Genomic DNA, 19,756 nt, shown 5'->3' on the forward strand with positions numbered 1-19,756 from the left:
CTGAAAAAATCAGGGCTTCAACGGGATTCGAACCCGTGACCTCCGCGATACCGGTGCGATGCTCTACCAACTGAGCTATGAAGCCACACATTGGGAGCGAGGTCAATTAATTGACCTCGCTCCCAATGTGTGGCTTCATATTTACCACACTAAATCTTGTCCACTAGTTTATAACTTATTATATAATAATTAAATGAATGCGCGCGCTCTGATTGGTCAATCAGCTATGGTCTATTGTGCCAGTAGACCCATGGAAATTTCGCGTGTCCTCTGAATTATTATAAAAGCAATGGACCACAAGTTTTTATGGTTTGTAGGCTGATAAACCACTTGGGATGTTGGAAGAACACGAGAAGAATTACGAATTACAATACGAATTACAATATTGCGCGCAATATTGCACCGTGCATCCGGGCCTTAAAGACAAGCAACTGAACGTACTATCGGTCTAATGACAGGCAGTGACATCATGCAAGATAACATTAGTAAGAGTAAACGTAGTTTTCTACATTTGTTTAATTCAAATTTCTCAAACGATACCAGACGTTTATACACAAGAAACCGAAAGAGACCGCTACAATACAAGGAAAACCGTTCATAAAACTAAATGTTGGCTGAAAATAACATCAAACAAATTTACTTAAATCGAATTATATTTTACTGACTCCGTTCGAAATATATGAGAAAACAAATGGTAGGAATTTCCCGGTTAGTGCCTCAAACCACTTTTGAACGCCAACAGAAGGGCGAACCCCCCTAAAGAAACAATAGAAGGGGCTTGGGTATACCCACAAGGCCCTGGGAACTAGTCTCGGTGTCCCATGATGCTTCGGTGGCTTTTTGACGCCATGGAATTGACTGGCAAACGAGAGATTCCATAGAAGGGAGGGAAGAAGAGTGGGTATATTTCTCACTTCATCTGTTCATATAATTTGAATTATAACTTCATGCGGCTTCGCGGCCCTAATATAATTCTCATTATAAAGTGATTTTGTCATTTATATAAATTAAAGATTACAACCAAACTGTGATACTCATATGTGGCCGAGAGAATAAGATACCCAGAAATTTTAACTCAAACTAATTAAGAGCTACCACGTATTTTTAGCCTTCTCATAGTTTTTCTGGATTAAAAAATGAAAATGTTGGGCCTGTATAAACTCACTAACACGTTCTGGTTAACTAGTAAATACATCTAGGCATGGCTCACAATTTCAAGTATTACCAGGAGCCATAATCGGGGAGACCGTAAGTCTTGGGATCCGCGCGCACCTATGATATGGGACAATTTTTCTATTTTTAGAACAAATTGCGCCATCCTGACGTCATATATCCGCGCGGATCCGCGCACATGTCGGGGGCTCTCGCGCGGATGTTGTCACGTTGAGTGATCAAATGGTGAGAGCTGCGAGATTCTCTTGCAGATTTTTCACAGCGATGGCAGGGAATAAGGCAGGGAATAAGAACCAGGACTCTTATATGTAGTTTTATGCTCTGAGCTAATGGAAAAGGTGAGTTTTTTTTATTTTTTTTTCGCGCTGTGAATGAATAATATCTGCTCGCGCTAGTTGTACGCGTCAGTTTTTCGTTTGTTTTGTGAAGAAAAGTTATGTAAGAAAACTCTTTACTCTGGTATCGAGTTGATTTGTGAGTTTCCCAAAAAACGCTTAATCATAACCAAACCCTGTTTTTGATAGTTTCTTATGGTTTCTGTTTGTTTGACGAGTTTGCAAAAGTTTTTGAAAGGAAAGTCTGACGCGTACATTTAGTAGCTCATTTGCATAGTGCAGCGCGCGCTCTTTCAAGTCCGAGTCGGTGTTTTCAATTGTCAACAAACCTTGACAAAGATTTATTTCGTGGTCTTTTGTGCCGAGATGCTGCAACAGTTTTCACGAACGCCAAAAGGCTACTAACATCATGAGTGTTTCTTTAACATGCTGAAATTTTACACTGCGAAAACAAAATAGACAAGGAGTTTTGATAACTCAACCAACGAAATCGAAATCGTTATTCGAGTTGATTAAAGAAAGCGTCATCGTAACTTTGCTGATTATTTCTGCTGTATTCACATATTTTCAGCTGAGCTTTTAATATGTTCTCAAACATTTATCAACCTTAAACATATTTAGAAACTAGAGATATTATATGAGTTCGATGTACGTTTTCACAAAAGTGGGAAGTCCAATTTGTCATGTTTTACTGACTGTACAAAACACGCATCGGCGAGCGCTCTTATTCATCGACAACAGACAATTATTTTTACACAAACAAAACTGAGCAGCATCTACAGACATAAACTTTATTGTCGCTTATTGGGCCTTGATAAAACATGAAGCGTTGCTTACAATTCAGGCGAAACTCAAACTTGCAATTACTTTTTTTCTTTTACTTTTCGGTCGAGATAGACTCTGGCGAAATCCTCGCAAGCCTGTGGCAAGAGGAGGGAAACTTTGAAGTCCTGAAACGCTGCTATATCCAAACATACAACTAGTTTTTTGCTGTGGTTTGGAAGAGCTGTTAATCTTCAACATATGTGAAACTTAGAGTGGAGTAATGTACAGCTCATGTAAAAGAAGCATCCGTCGGAACACACCTTGGTCAGCGATATCATATCTAAGCTTAAAGCGGAACATACCTAAATTCGATACTGTCTTACTTCACTCAAACTGGAGCAGCTTACGACGAAAATACTTAAGCAAAATTCCAACAGACGTAAACGCGTTGAGTTGTGGGCCAAAAGCATGACAAAATTTCGGGAATTTCGGACGCCATTTCCCCCGCGCGACATCCGCAAAAATCCTCGCAGCATGTACGCGCGTGTGCCTCAGGCGATGGCGCAATTTGTTCTAAAAATAGAATTATTGTCCCATATCATGGGGACAACCCCAATACTAGAAATGGCGCGCGCTTACGGTCTCCGTCCCCGATTATGGCTCCTGGCATTACTTGCTATCTTATTTGTTTGGATAACATTATATACCTGTCAGATTAATTACACATACTATCTTTTTTGGAAACTACTCCTAGATGTCCCACAAGCAGGACTTGATCACCAACTGCTGTTCGGAAAATGGAGCCCGCGCTCCTCCCGTCCCGAGTGCCACGGGACCGGACCATAGAGAGTGACGGGAATCAAGCTTAACTTCTGGCTGGATGGATGGATGAATTAATTGCCCGACTGATAAATAGATAGTTTGATTGACGGATTTATGAATTAACTGATCTATATTGATTTGATTTATGATTACTGGAGTGACTCACTAACTGACTTAATACATTTTTCCTTAAATGCTGGATGAGATGGAAGGCATGAAACATTTAAATGTACGTGGTAAAGAATTGTTTTGATACTGTTAAGATGAAAGCACATGCCATAAAAATATTTCTGATTGATATTGTATGATATCAAATGGTATGTGAAGAACGGGGAATACAATGCATTATTGCTTACGAATACTTGTATAAACTATAAAGCTACCAATTCGTGGTTAGAAGTCAAACTAAAACCGGGCTGTCCAGATTTGCTCGCCCTGACGAGACGCCTCCGTCTTGATGTGCCGTGCTTTTCGTGCGCATGAGATGTCCTACTTCTCTGTTCACCATAACCTCGTCACCACGACTATGAAAAAGACAAAGCAAATTAACAAATTATGTAAGTGAAGTCTGCATACGAGCCAAGTGTCCCAACAAGCCAGAACTTCTTCCGGTTTCTGTAGCATGAAGCGACTAGGATTATTTCTACCCCCCCCCCCCCCACCCCCACCCCACTGGACGCGATGCTGGTCCATCGCGGGGACACCCTCAACATTAAGTTCGCCGGTACTCATTTATAGACTTGGGTGGAGAGAGGCCCTGTGAGAGGAAAGATTGCTCAAGAACACAACACAACACAATGTCCCCGGCCCGGACCGCTCGATCCGGAGATGAGCGCACTAACCACGAGGCCACCGCGCCTCCCACAAATGTCACGTAACACTACATTAAACCGTTGGAGAAATGTATCTAAAGAAGCCCAGCCTTACTAACCTTATAAGTATTCCAAAACATCCAATCTCACTTAGAACATCCGCTAGGACAGGTTCAGCCAGTTCTGCACGTACAATGTAGTTCTGTGTGATCGGAGGCTGAATTTTGTCCATTAAAATGAACTTTGAACGTTCCTTGACATCAACTGTCTCTGTCAATGTTTTCACAATGTCTTCTCCAAAAATGTTGTTACCTGTAACCAAAAAATGACGTAGTTTTCACAAGAACGGACGGAAATCACTGTGCACACAGAACCTGCCAAGTTTTAATTCAAGACAGGTACAACTGACAGACCTCCCTTATATCTAAACACTCTTATTAGGTAGCCATTTCTAACTCTGTCTTGGATTTTCATCTAATCTACCATAAGATCGTTTAACAGTGTCTATTTAACATGACTAGCTATACTGTTTATACCTCCTCCTTCCAGCTGTGGCTTCAAGACAAATCTGTCAGGATCTTTTATAGCCATTTGCACTGTTTTGTCTCCATCCGCACCCTGATATTATACAGCAAACTCAATATCAGTCCGACACAGTACTAACGGAACTTATAATGTTGTTCAAACGTGATGCCAAACTGAATATCGGCTGCTGCCATGGCCCACTGTGTTACGGACTCATATATTCTCAACTACATGTACAGCCCTTATTATTAATTTGTATCAGTTTCTCTAACCTCATCCAATGTGTAAAGTCCTGTGAAAGTGCTTCGTATCCTGTTGAACACCTCTTCATCTGATATAAACCTGTTACAATGAAATCACAAACATGAACTGGATATCCAAACAACCTCCTTCTCCTTCTTTTCTGATTTAATATTACTTAATTAACACAGAGACGAAAATTAAGCTACGAAACATGTTTATAAATAAGAAGAGAAGTCATCACACAAACACACCTTTCAAGTTTTCCTGGTGAAGCCAACACTTGTTGAACTTTTTTTGTACCAGCAAGATGAATTGCAGCTGATGGACATTTGATAGCTTTTGATCGTTCCAGCATTAACCTTACCTCCCAATCCTGCGTCAAAGAAAATAAATGCCCTCAATTTCTAACTTGGATATCAGTATATTATTAACCTTATCATAATGGTAAACTCCGGACTCAAGACCTTGGGCACAGTTTTTCCCAATATGGACCTCCTGGCTGGCAAATAACTATGTATGGAAAGTAATGCACCGTTTAATGGATATTCCCACCTTGCGCACAGCTGCTGCAATGCAATGGCTGCTGAGAATAATGTTGATTTCATTTGGTACATAGCCAGAGCAGCGTTTTTCACTTGGAGCCTAAGACTTTAGACCGTTCAAAATGTGGCTTCTTATGTTATTTAAGCCTGAGTTAATGCATTACACTAAGCTGGTTGTTGTTGTTGTTGTTGTTGTTGTTGTTGTTATTATTATTATTATACCTACCATGCCTGATTCATAATTATCTGGGTCATAGCCACACCTGAAGTATACCACAGCAATCTCATGTCCTTCTCTGGAAATCAACATGACACAGTTTGAATGGAACTCATTCACCACTAATGCATCATAAATTACATTCATAATAGTTATTACCGAATAAGGACTACAGTGCTCAAAAACAATCATGGCAATACTCCAACAGCAAGCATTGACTGTTCAAAAACACGCTTTCTTATGGCCAGGAGACCAGGTAGTTATTATTCAGTTTCTTTGATAGAAATCACAGGATTGTGGCAACAAAAGACAAATTAAAATGTCTAATAAGTCAAGTGTTATTTCATTGTCTCTGACTTATGTCCTTTCCATGCTAATCTTCCTACTAGAGAGTATAGCTTCACAGCAAAAAGAGAAAGCGAAGCTTTGACAGAGCAAAACGGTCTAAGGGGTTGAAATAATATAGATCTCCTAAGAAGACAGGTAAGAACTGATTACTACTTCTACATGTACATCACTTTATAATTTAAACACAGTTTGTGTGGGCGAGGTCTACAATGTAGATACTCACACTATCAGTGTTTTATCATCTTTTAGTTGTCCTGTCCTGCTTATATCATTGAAGGTTTTTCTTATCATTTGAGCTGAAGGATGGCTGAAATGTAATAGAAAAATACAGTGTTGCAAATGTCAAAACAATTAACCTAGTACTAGTCTAAGGCACAATATTATAAGGAACAACTTAATTGAATATTAAGTAAATATAAACAACAAATGAAACTAAATTAATGGCACATCACTTTGCATTTTCAATGCAGACAATCACCAAATTCACATACAGAGATTATGCTACACAAGACACTAATTTATTAATGTAGTGGCCTTGAGTACCTTAAAAAATCAGCGTTAAAGTACTGCAAGACTATGTAATTATATTTTTTGAAAGTAGTGTTCCCTTAAGTCGTAAAAGGTGAAGCATACTATAGAAACAGCAGAGTAGAGTGATTATAACAAGTGAGATTTAAATGCTACTGACACTTGTCTCATGAGGTGTTGCACCCATCTCTGATCAAATCTGTTTCGCTCACCATCTGATACTACCATCATTGCTACTGCACTAAATGAGATGCAAAGGAAAAAAATACAAAATCAACTCAAATTAATGCAGGGGTTTCAATGAGCATCAGCTACTGGTCAAATTGACTGGCTGCCTGGTTTAAGCACTGGTAGATAAGGAAGTTGAGCTCAAAAATGTTCTGCCTGCCTGTGAAAACCAGTTGCCTTCCTGGTGAAACTGTTACTGGAACCCCTGTTAATATTACTGTTTACAATTTAGGATTCAAAAATGTTTTGATTTTCACTGAGTTTCTGTACATACCTTTCATTTCCATAAAGTTTCCAAGCATCAACTAGGCCTGTTGCCAGACCTAAGGCTGATGTATTCTCAGGGAGCTGAAAGCAGATACAAAGAGGTTGAGTAACTTGTGGACTACTCTACACAAATTATGTTTGACTCAAATAACAATGAAAGAATGAAAGATGCGAATGCAGCCATAACACTACTGGAAAAATGACCTGAAAAAATTTCAGGCTCTGAACGGGATTCAAATCTACGACCTTTGCATTACCGGTGCAATGCTCTACCAACTGAGCTATCAAAGCCACATGAGCTTTGATAGCTAATATTGGTAGAGTATTGCACCGGTAATGCAAAGGTTGTGGGTTCGAATCCCGTTCAGAGCCTGAAATTTTTTTCAGGTCATTTTTCCAGTAGTGTTTTGGCTGCATTCGCATCTTTCATTCTTTCATTTAATTGCTACTGTTGGACATCTATTACCATCAAATAACAATATATCACAAAAAAACAACAACAAAAATAAAAAAAACCAGCAAAATACTGCTTGACTCTTAAATTGTTATTAACTTTACACAAGCAGTGCATGCTGAGAGCTATGTAGCTGTGTCTCTTTGCACCCATTGCATGCCTATGATGGTACAGATTAGTTCACATCATAGGCACGTTATGCATGTAGAGTGCTAACGCCATGAAGGGGACATTCAGTGGTCATGCTTATTGATTGAGTGATTTCCATTCGGTATTATAAAAAGTTTTTTCCATTTCTTATGATTTTGTGTAGAACGAGATTACTCAAGCTCAAAATTGAAGGACAGACAAAGTTACAAACAGAAAACCTCACCGAAAAGTTACAAAACTGAAATCAAATTTCTGGCTAATTCTGGGCAAACTTAATGGCCCAGGTGACACAGATTTAATATATTTGTGACAAAAGAAACCAATGGAATATCCTGGTCCAATTTAAACAATGTTGAGATACCACTTAGCAAAATGCACAACACTTGAAAGTGAACCTTTTTTTTGTAACTTGGGTCAGGTCCATTCTGAAGATCCAGTATGAAGCTGTAAAATAAAACAAATAAGAAATTTTTTTTCTATGAGCAGATTACTTGTAACTATGAGGCAGCCATTATTAACCCCCCTTTCCCACCACTGAAGAGGACTTTTGGCATGATCAAAATTTGTTATTGCAAAACATGGATCATGCTACCATATACAGATTAATAAAAATTGACATATATTTGCTATCCTTTAAAATAAGGTAATGCAATAGGAATGCAAAGTACTTGTGAAGTCCTCCCATCTGTGAACTCAATCCACCAAATGAGGATGCAATTGTGTTGATTTCAACTTGCTTGATTGCAAGATCTTCTGGCTTATCACTTGTACCATCCAACATATAGTCAGACCGGAAAATCCCCAGGGAGATGGGCTGTGAAATATGAATATATGAAGCTTTTCAGAAGTTATAATTTATTCAAGTCATGCAAAACACTAACACTAACTTGATAATCAAAAAAATGCAACTTTTATTTAATATATGCCAAATAATTTAAGGTTACAGTATATCTTCAGGGGTGTCTTGCGTCCAAACGATGTAGCGCGTACGGTTTAAGCTGTAGATACCTAAACTCCTATATCAAATCAAAGCTTATAGAGCTGGCTATCAAACCATACCAAAAATTTTGAAATAAAATGAATTGCTGATTTTTTCACGGCTACTAAATGCAAGAGTCCTAATCACCTTTTGGAAGCTACAAGTCAAAGTGAATTTTGTTTTTCACCAATTCATTTTTTCCTCAGTTTCAGGACAAAAAGCGCTAAAAAAGAGTGTCTGCGTTTTTCCATATTCAGTTGCAGTAAAAAGTTACAGAACATTTTCGAAATAGGATTTAAAAAATGTGAAGTGATCGTACAAAAATCGCTCTCGGAGAAAAAATATTTTGAAATAAACAATTCGCAGACACATTTTTGTTTTTTATATGTTAATCTAGCTACTGTCCAAATTTGAGGGCAAACAAACAAATTCCCTTTGAGCTGTAACTCTTTAAAGTGTCTGCTTCAAGCGAAAAAATTTATTCGAGAAAACAGCACTAAGAAAAATCTCTTGCTTTGCAAACAAACTCCAGCCACAAACGTCTTCAACTGGGTTCTCAGATCACTGAGTCAATCAGCACTTGGAAAATTTACTACCATTAACTCACAAAAAAAACCTTGTGTTTCACAATGCGCTCAATGCGGAGAGATGAGTTGGATGATTCATTGGTATCGGACTCAACAAAAGAGTCACTGTAAACATCACTGTTATCGCTGTCGAGTTCCCAAATTTTTACAGAACCTTTCTCTTCTCTTCAGTCGATCTTTTTGCCCACTTAATAGGTGAATAGCTTCATCCACGAGGCCAACTTTTGCTTCTTCAGTCATTGATCTATTTTCATTCATTCTTTGCTTTTTCGAATTGGTAAACAGAGTTTTCCATGGTCCACGTTTACTCATAACTTAGTAGAATTACACCTAATATGAAAGATGCTTGGATTAACAATGCTGATTAACTGAGTAGCCAGCCAATTCGTGGTATCCATATAGGTAATATTCCCGCAAAAGTAGTCTCGGTTGATTGCATACACGTTATAGGGCTGTCAATCAAGAGGGAACTTTTACTTCTGGCCATAACATAAAACCTCCATTTCTCCACCAATATTAAGTTTTTTTCAATTTTGTTTTCAGAAATTAGAGATTACTCTTTGCCCATTACTTTGAACCAAAAATCCAAATTAGAAGAAAATTGCCGATCTGAAGGTATACTGTAACCTTAAGCAGAATTTGCAAATCCAGGACATCATGTTAATGCCCCTCCGATCTCAAGGAAGGTCATTGCAAATTCCAAAGTGACAGTTGAATGGTCAAGTGGACCTCCCAGAGGGCTAGAGGGGGGTTTAAACCCAAAAGGACCAGTGGGGAGGTATGGGAAAACACAATAATATTAGAGTTAGTTGGTAAGAACAAATTGAACACAGGCCAGCTATCTCAACTGGATAGACAGCAACTCTTAGATGTGACATGCAAGTAATTGATTTGGACTTTAAAGACACAATAATGAACTTTTCTTGTTTGGTCATACATGCTAACCACGGTCATCCATTGATTTTTTAAGCAAACAACTTTCTTTTACTTAAGGGTTATGTCTATCAAAGGAAGGGTTTATAATAAAAATGTTATTTTGGCATTAATAGTGACTCGATGTACTTAATCTAGCTGCTGTCAATATATCACTTCACTGTTGAAGTTACAAGTCACCTGTGAGAGTCCTTCATTTCTTGTTGTTTCATAAATTTCAAATATTTTGGCAGTAAATGCATCCACTTCTATGGTGCTAAATGGACAGAAAACAGACATGTTATCGAGCTGTCAGCTAAGACTTGGATAAACTTCACTTTGCCTTATAAAAACAAAAGTTATACAAGCCATAATTCTGGACTCCGACTTGGTGTAGGAGACACAGAACACATCACAACAGAACACCGCCTCATAAACCTATTGTTTCCATTGTATTCCTCATTCTTTTGTCTTTTGTTTTTATTTGTTTTACGTCAACTGTGTCTTCTACATCAAGTAAGAGCCTAATTGTGAGACTAGCGATGTTTCACATGATGTACAGCTTTCAGCGGGTTTGCAGCATTTGCTTATTCTATCTGCAAACTAACTATTGGCTTTAATGACTAGGAAAAAAAAATTGCTGTCTCCAAATGTTGCACACCCGTTTTCTGAGACATTTGTACATGCTGATCATGTTACAATTATTGTGCTGTTCCAGAAAATATCCATACTCCCCCCACAGAAGGGATTGGAATTTTCTGGGGGATCGGGGGTTTGACAAAAAAAAAACCCTTCGGTGGGGGAGGTATGGATATTTTCTGGAACCACACATTTTGCAAAAATATTCTAGTTCTATTTAGAAAACAATAATATTGACTCCCAACAACTCAAGCACCCAAGTAAACTCAATTCTCACACTAACTCGAACCAAAACTGATTTCCCCTGGATTTGTATCTTACATTTCATGTTATTTTACAATTGGTAACTCACACCCTTGACAACTCAAAATGTTTTGTCCTTTCAGCCCATTTTGTTTTTTTTTTATAAATTTACTCTCAATAACTCACACCACATCTGTCAATGTCTAAATGGTTAAATCTCTCCAAAATCCTGGACAGAAATATATTGCTTTTAAGAAGTCAGGGTCTATCAATAGACTTTATCTGAAAAAGCACAGTCAATTAAGTTGTTGTAACTATGTACTGCAGTAGCCCACCACAGTATTCTTCTGTCATTTGCTTTGTTATTATTTGCTTTATTGGCAAAGTATCATTCCAGTTTTACTCTTTCCCTGTAGTAAATCCAACTGAAATGCACACCTCTCTGTTCCCTAAATACTGGTCATTTGTTGACATTTCCTGACTGAAACTCCTGAAGAGAGGTACAGGGAGTCAACTGTACGTGTTAGAATCCACAAGGCATTATCATAATTATTTATTGTTGTCCTTTATCATTCTTATTTCTTGTTATCTGTATAAATAAGTTTAACTTCATGATTTGTGGTGGCTTGCCCTTGGCCTCTTCTGCGAGCCTCTATGGCTACTTTTATTTTTATATCTAGGTATAGTCAATTAATAAACCAATAATCGATATCAATTGATAACAATCGATGGCAATTGATGAAAATCAATGAGTTTTATTGTTTGTTATCGATTGCTGATAGCAATCGATAACGATTGATTAATTGATTGGTATTGTTTGTTAAAATTATTTTTGTCCTTTTACAAGTTACACTGATAAAATGATCGACAAAAATCTATTGGGTCATTTTATCTTCATAGCCTTCATATCTTTTAGATCATCAACAAAATAACAAGAACATTTTGGCTTTACATCTTTCTTTGCAAGTTTATGGCACCAGAAGAAGCTCAGGCCAGAGTGGCAGTGTAAAACCCTCCAGTCTCATTGTAGCATCAAAATAAACAACAGAGTCAGTGTTCAAATGACTTCAATTATTTGAATTTCTTTCAGTGAATAACTCTCCATATTCCTGAAGACAGGAATAATTCCTGTCTTTATTACATGTATCGATTGTTAGCAACTATTGTCAATCGATAGCAATTGATAAAAATATTTTCCCGAGTTTGATTGCTATTGTTTGCTGATATCAATCGATAGCAATCGGCCATTGATATCGACTGATTTCGATTTTTATCGATTGATTACACCTGGTTTTATATATTACATGTACCTTTTTTGTTTAGAGGCGTTGGTGGCTCTGAAGGCTTAAAAGATCTGTCTATTTTTTTTCGTAGTAAGGTCTCACCTCTGAAGAGCTTCCTTGAGGAATTCATGGTCCTGACTGACTTTGTGAACTAAGAGATTGAAGTCTTTCTGCACCTCTTTCGCCTGGGTGAACAATCGCTTTGGAAAAGGAGAGGGGAGAAGAGTGAATGGTGCATGTTCGACCCTGTGGTAACAATCCTTCGCTACCATAACAATGCCATGAGTTACACAGTAATCCTTCCCTTCTTCGGCCAAAAAAGCCACGAGATCTTTTGGAATCTCACGAACACTACTCATTGTAACTCAGCTCTTGTTAGCCTTTGTTAGGAGTTTGTTTACAAGATCGGAAGTACCAAGCTCTCTGAGCAGTTTCTCTTTATAGAACTGAGGTGTTATTCCTCAAAAAGACTTTTGCCTCTTTATAGAAATGACCTCACATTTCGTCCAGAAGTTCGATTACAAAGTGTAACCACCACCTGCTGAAATGGGCCGCCATCTTGTACGAAGGGCAACTTGGGGGCTGGTGCAGCTCACCCCAAGCCCCCAACAGTTAAGGCGTGGTCACAAGCTCTTTAAAAAAAATGCACTCTTTGTTTTCAAATTTTCCGTTAATACTTCTTCTTTATGAACAGAAAATGTATCCTGAACGTCAAAGGAGGTGGGTGGACGCAGAAGAGAAGAGCAGGTTCCGAACACCATCAGTCACTCATGAGTCACGCTGTCACGCCATCACCTCCTAACGAAGTTTCCACGCCACTTTTATATTAACAAACTTTCTCCGCAAAACTAAAACGAGAAGAGTTTTATTTAACAAATGAGACTTCGTTTCCACATAGTTCATTTGTACAATTTGTCCCTTGATAGGATCACTAAATATTTGTCATGATTTATTCATCCTGTTTTCTCAGTTTCCTCTATGCAGGGCGTGGTTTGTCATTCTCCAGACTCCCTGAACCTGTAATTTACTTGTCTGATTGTCACTCTTGGGTTTTGCCGCAAATTCGTGAACAATAAATTCCAAAAAAAAATGATCTTATTTTCTATAATTCCCTTTCTTCTAATTGACGTATATCATAAACTTCGGTGAAACGAAAAGAGAACGCGGGTTGAGATAGGGATCAAAGTAATAATAATGAACAAAAAAGGCTTGTAATAGCCATTAAGATTTGCTTTTATTACATCAAAACTGAATTTTATTACTAAATTCACGAGCTTACACTAACCGGGTCAGAGCCCTCTAAACTATCTTTTTGCCTTGCGGGTTTTCACTCGTGGAGTCCGTTTTCAGCTTCTTCAACCTAAAATCTCCGAGCGGTACTTGTTCCCCAACCTTCCACGCTTTCAGGCTGCGAGGAACAGAGGAATTAAGCAAGCGTGCTCATATTTTTCGTTAATTCGTACGTGATGAGGCGTACACAAACTGAGAGCTTGTAAAAGCTCACTTCTTTCTTGTTTTCGGTGTCGAACCTAAACTCAGACAATTTTTCTACGCTGACCTCTGTTTCCCGAATCTGTGTTTTTGGCAGGCGACATGAAGTTTGGGAATTTTTTTTTACCCGGGTGAAGATACCTGTTTAGTTTGACTTTGAGCCGGGCTAACTGTCTCCGAAGATTGCGTAACTTTGTGGTAGGACTTATTCGTGCGCCGATTGTGTTGTGTCTGTGAGTGCGCGGTGATAACCGAGCAGTAGGCAGATAAGGTTCTTGTGTTGCCTTGGTAACTGTTTCTTTGAGTACACGCCCAGATACTTTCCGAAGTCCACTTGATGTTCGAAATCTTCCTTTTGGTATTTTTCTTCTTTCATCTCTTAATGACTTGGTGGAAAGTGATAGACGATTCTTTGATAGTCTGTTTGTTAATTTTGATGACTTTACTAAGTGAATAAAGTGCGTGATTCCTTTCTTAAAATGCGAGCTGTTATTTCTTGACCTAGAAACTTCCCATTGCGATAACTTTTTCAAATTGTGTATTTTCTTAGATTTGTGTTCACTAAACTGGTCATGGCTTATTGGGATTGTGTCATGTCTTTCAAAATCTGGCAAAATTGCCTGGTTTACGTGATGGCTTATTTGGACTTTTCTATGTTTGTTTCTTTGACTGAATTGACTTGGTAAAGCAGTATGAGCAAGTACACCAAGTGCACTTGCATTAGAAGTGCTCCCCAATTTTTGGAATGAGTTCTTTTCCTTGACCCAACTTTTGCGGTGATGTTTCAATATGTGGGAGATTATATCTGAGAGATCGTGGAAGCCTCTACCGTAGCCAACCCCGTCTACTGTGTTCTGCTTTTCAATGGGTTCCAATGGACGGTGCTGACTGGTTACATTCCAATCACTGACAATGTCAGTTGAAGGAAATGGAATAATTGATGCTTTTCTTTCTTTGACGACCTGCTTGTCCCCTAAAAACAAAAGTACAAACAAATAAATCGGGTTGAGTGGAAACATGGTCTCAACATAGGACAAATCTCAATTCCTAAGCGGTCACGCCCCGAGTTCAACCAGTCGGCCTCCCTTGTGACTAACCAATTGGTTTGCCTTGAGCCAGTTAGGGTTTTGTAACTTTGTTATGTTTATTTTAGATGATTTGTTTCTGATATATTATACTCAGCCCAACCATCTTTTGTACTATAAAGTCTACTCTTATGTTGATCAAAGGAAACGTTTTTCATATTTCTTCACTTTCACGGTACTCATAGCAGCCTATTTTCCTAACTTGTTCACGATGCTTGTAACCATGCAAGAAATTTAAACATCGCATCAGCATTCACACCAGGCTTCTCGCTGGTAACAACAGGAGAGTAGGAGCATAAAAACAAGGGCCGATAGGACCTCCTCCGTAATACAAAATTGACGAATGCAGCTAGCAATGAGGTTATTGTCTACACCTACGTTTAAGCATGTCGTTAAGCCATCTGACAGCTTGAAAAGCTCCACCTCCGGAGCCCGCGGTGTAGAAATTAACCGCTATAAAATTTGCCCATAATCCAAACTTGTCGTGGCATGTAGTCAGTTTCTCTCTGATTTCCTTATACGAATTCAGGCATGGCTGAAGAGGGTTAGCCGCTGTACTGAACCAGTTTACTAGAACCAGGCTCCAGCGGTCATTCCAGACAGCGTTCCAACGGGATTCTGCGCGATCAACACATTTCTTGGGAAAGAAAACCTCAGCGATTACTTGACGTGATGTATAAGGATGTACAATACAAATGAAACAAACATTTACATAAATTTCAACTGTTATCCTGATAGCTGGTTATCAGTGAAAAAGGAATTATGTTCCTCTTTGCAGAGACAAATGTTTTCATTCAACTTGTGCGCCTGTTACCTTTGTGAACACAGCAGACATAATATACTCTACCTTCACGTTTTGCCCCGGGCTGCCATAACGGTTCTCTCTGACGTAATGCCACATATTGGACTCCGTATAAGGAAAACCACTGAGACCATTGTTGTTGAACACCACCAATCGACCCAATCTGCGCATGTCTCTTAGCGTGGGCCAATCATGGAACCCATCGCCATAACTGTCCTTTAGCAGCACGTAAGGAGAAATTCTCGCTTGGTCAAATACTCGTTTCAGAATTGTAGGATTTTTTAAGTAGTCCTCAAAGATGATGGTGATAACTTCATGCCTGTTACTTTCAAGGAATTTCCTGATTTCAATCAGCGTGTCCAGAAGATTTGACGAACCACTCCAGAAACAAGAAGCGTGACAGAGACGAACCTCTGCTGCTCCCCACCCTAGAGAGAAGTGAAACTGAGCATATTATTTGAATTGTGGTTGCGCCTGGGGAGACATTCCAATTTTCACTCCAGTTTGGTGCTGGTCAAGGCCAGAAATGTTGAAAAAATACCGTAAATTTAATCTCACAAAAAGTTACAGTACAAAATAAAGTCATTTATCTAGCTTACCTGGGTATATGTCTAACATAAGTCCGCGCGCACCATCCTTGAGCTGCTGACTGACGCTGAATCGTTGATTGCGGGCCCATACAGCAAAGTTTGGCGAGTTGGAGAAGGAATTATGGGTAACAAGAAACGCCACTTTGTTGAAGGGCCTGTCATAATCCTAAACAGCAGTAGCAGTCAATCGATGAGTATATTTTTCTTATCGCTTAAATTCTCTCCTTAGAATGATTAACCTTTTCAACAAACCTAAAAAAGCGCCCATTTCCTAAATCATGCCTAAATCAGTCAATGAAACGGCTGAATGCCAAAGATAATGTTTCATTTTTAAGGAAAGGAATATTCTCCAGAGATAACTCTTTACCTGTTCTGTAAAAGCAGGTACACGTGACATTTGACAGGTGGCATATGGTTTGTCACACAACCTACACACTAGTCCATCAGCGCATGCGTATCCCGCAGAACAGCGCTCATTTTCCCTTCTCGGATGATGCAAGCACTTCTGATAGCCCGGTTGGCAGCTTAGACCTGGGGCACAAGAAAATCCCGCAGAACACGGCTCTTCGTATCGACGAGGATGATGGAAGCAAAGCTGAAAAGAAGTCCAACTATCAGTTAGGCTAAACTAAACAGAAATGGTCGTTTTCAAATTAAGTCAACTGACCTGAACGCCTGGTTCACAAGAGAGACCACTTCCACAATCATACCCGGCCACGCAGGGCTCACCATGAAGACGAGGCACGTGGAAACATTTCTGAACTCCCGGATGGCAACTGAATCCACTGGCGCACGGCCTTGTGACATGACAGCGGTCTCCATACACTCCGGGAGCCGCACATTTCTGTACTCCCGCCTCGCAGGTGTTCAAGGGATGGCAGCGACAGAAAGCGGAACAAATGTCACCAGCCTGCCCCTTGCCGTTGCCATGGGGACAGGAGAAAAACCAAAAACCATCGATGCGAGAACAACAGGTGGCAACGAAAAACATTAAAACCAAAATCCAGGAATAGGGCAAACACATTTAAAACTGAAGATTAGTTGAACTCTTCGTCCAAAAGGACGGCATTAAAAATAATTGACGATGTCACTAAGTGATGGATGCTAGATCGGGTCCCGTGAGGTGGAGCAGTCTTTTCTAAGCTTCGTTATCTTTCCATTCTGGTTGTTCTGTTTTTAACTGATGTGGGATAGAATCAGTGAAACAACAGCGTCAGTGTGTTTCACTGATTCTCAGGTTCCCGAAATCGTGCAGCCATGCGTGAAATGAATTTTGTGTGATGGCGGCCAAACGCTTGTGGCCATAAAAAATCCAAAGTACCTTTTACTTGGTGGTGTTGTCTAATTTGTTGTCAGGTTGTGTGATGTAATCACCGCCCTTTTTAGACAAGGGTGACATGCAATACCAAAATATAGAAATTTGCTTTAACCCGAGAACTGCCTAGAGAGAGCTTGACACTGTACCCAAGCACGGCCATTGTGTCCGAATTCTGGTGCGAGTACTAAAAAAAGGTGTGTACACATTAGTGTTGAGCGTAAATCGCACACAAGCCTTTAAGTCTACCTTAATTTGTATACGATATATCTTTGCAAAATGTGTCAACTAAACGCTGATAATTACAAGACGCTTCGACACTGATTCTTTTATTTTTAGAAGGCGGATTCTGGTTCTATCTCAGGGACACCTAACGACAAACTTGCACCGGGAGTGTGGAATGAAGATTTTCACGTTTTTATCTACAAGAGATTTTTAAGCTGGTCTTACTGCACTAGTTTAGAACATTTTACAATTACAAGGCTATCCTATACCCTTGTAATTTGATCAGACTCGGTGTAAATAAACGACCATATACGATGTACTAAGAAATGATACAAACTGTTCTGTAACAGTTAAATATGTTTACATGTCAGTAACCAGAAATATTAAGCACAGCAGGTCGGAAATGGACAACAAAAAACATAAAAGTTGTGCCTTCATTGCGAAGCGAAGCAGCATACCAATCTGGGCATGCGCGGCAGTTGTGCAGCGTCGAGGGACGCCTCGTGTCTCACCAGACACGAAAACGAGATTCCACGAGGCTGCACCATCACAAGGTTGAAGTTACAGCTGTGACGTCAATTTCTCTTCGAACGCTCTTCCAACGAATGATACGGCCGAACTTCCTAATGACTAATATGACAAATTCTTTACCTAAACATAAGACAGCTGTAGTGAAGAGATTCGAATGTTGAGTACTGAGGTTCTAAATACTCGACGAATTCTCGAATGATCAAAACTCTACATGATTTTTTAAAGAAAGGAAACGGCGAGGAAAAATCTGCGTTGTGGTTAATGGTTTTTTAAAATAAGAAAAACTGAAGAAAAAAAAAACTAAAGGGCCAAGGAGAAAGTAAATATCAAATTATTGTGTCCTTGGGGACGATTACATTGCTCCAAATCATCAGTTACGTGCTTATCAGCAGAAAAAAAATATTGTTATAATGCAAGTATGTTTTGTACTGCTGGGTTACTTAACCACAGCAGACTTGCATGAGTCAGTAGTTGTGCCGAAGTTCGCTCTTGAATTAGAACTAAGTTTAGTAAACCGTTCATTATTTTTGGTGACACGAAATTTTCCATCGGATGAAGACAGGGGTGCTCATTCATCAGGTTTATGTACGTTCCTGATGACCTCGATCTGATGCTCACCGAATTTTTTAGCAGCTTGTAGAATAATTACGAAAGACGAAAATTTTAGCGAACAAAAAAGAAAACCGTCCAAAAATTATGGGACATTATAAAAGGTGAGCTCGTCAATTCCGAAAATTCTAGGGAACCTTATAGCTTTCCGAAAAAAGTCGAAAAGTCTAGAGCATCGCTCAGCGAAAAATTCCGAAATTCTTAGGCAACCTTCCATCCGAACAGATATTTTACCGAAATGTTCCGTTGGGTGCCCGTGATAAAGACGGAATAGTTCTACCGATCAGGAGATATGGACAAAAGGCAGCTTAAAAAAATGGAAATCTTGAAATTGTGTGTCAATTGCTGATCACAAGAACAATGAACTGAAACTGTTCAGCAGTGTTCTGGCCATCTAGTTTTGTCTCTAACTCAAATCCTTGCAGGTTATGGGAAACAAATCATGTTTGAAATTTAAACGAAATTGATGTTAAATAATTTATCAGAATTACATTTGATATGTATTTAAATCGTGGCTTTTACACAATTTTCTTCCCATCGTATTACAGTCGCAATGTTGTCACCGAATAGTCCGAGCACGCCTTGCTTACCTATCTTGGCCAACACCTGACAACTTCAGTTCACAGGGCTTGGCTCCGTAAAAAGCCAACACAACTTAGAATAAGACACGTCGGGCATTTAAAACGCGGTGATAAATTTCAAGCTCCCGAGGACGGATGTACAGTTTCTCCTTCGGGTTTTAGGTTAAATCACAACAGACTCCTTGAAAACTATTCAACGAATTTCATTTGAAGGACCTGTAACATTCCATGATTACGAATGAGTACGTGCTTTACCCGAGATTTTTTTATCGATATTATTGTATGCTCTCTGTTGTTTGAGGCACAGAAATCCCAATGAAATATTCTGATACAGCATAACACTGTTCTAGCAGGTGCTATGAATTTTAATCGTGTATATAACGAAGTCTCAAAGGACATCCCGTTCATTTTAGTTTTAGAGAGCGCCCTGTGATGTAAAGTTGAACTAGCATCTTCGTCGATGCACTTCTCCTCG

The 19,756-nt window shown here is 39.2% G+C and overlaps 2 protein-coding genes across 2 annotated transcripts; both read right to left on the reverse strand.

Annotated features, from left to right (window-relative positions):
• Positions 1-1,511: 1,511 nt before the first annotated feature.
• Positions 1,512-12,611, reverse strand: LOC145465952 (glutathione synthetase-like). Its single transcript, XM_081449723.1, has 13 exons — positions 12,155-12,611; positions 10,089-10,164; positions 8,078-8,223; positions 7,805-7,853; positions 6,813-6,886; positions 6,471-6,551; positions 6,006-6,089; positions 5,444-5,513; positions 4,927-5,048; positions 4,705-4,774; positions 4,444-4,525; positions 4,027-4,219; positions 1,512-3,619 (listed from the first exon to the last, which is right to left on the reverse strand). The coding sequence occupies exons 1-13, from the start codon at positions 12,409-12,411 to the stop codon at positions 3,496-3,498; spliced, it is 1,428 nt and encodes a 475-aa protein (XP_081305849.1). The 5' UTR covers positions 12,412-12,611; the 3' UTR covers positions 1,512-3,495.
• Positions 12,612-12,741: 130 nt separating this feature from the next.
• On the reverse strand, positions 12,742-18,267 carry LOC145465953 (uncharacterized). Its single transcript, XM_081449724.1, has 6 exons — positions 16,688-18,267; positions 16,388-16,615; positions 16,030-16,186; positions 15,476-15,858; positions 15,007-15,265; positions 12,742-14,516 (listed from the first exon to the last, which is right to left on the reverse strand). The coding sequence occupies exons 1-6, from the start codon at positions 17,042-17,044 to the stop codon at positions 13,588-13,590; spliced, it is 2,313 nt and encodes a 770-aa protein (XP_081305850.1). The 5' UTR covers positions 17,045-18,267; the 3' UTR covers positions 12,742-13,587.
• Between the last annotated feature and the right edge of the window lie 1,489 nt (positions 18,268-19,756).

Source organism: Orbicella franksi, chromosome 13, assembly GCF_964199315.1.
Source record: "Orbicella franksi chromosome 13, jaOrbFran1.1, whole genome shotgun sequence".
Classification (NCBI taxonomy): domain Eukaryota; kingdom Metazoa; phylum Cnidaria; class Anthozoa; order Scleractinia; family Merulinidae; genus Orbicella; species Orbicella franksi.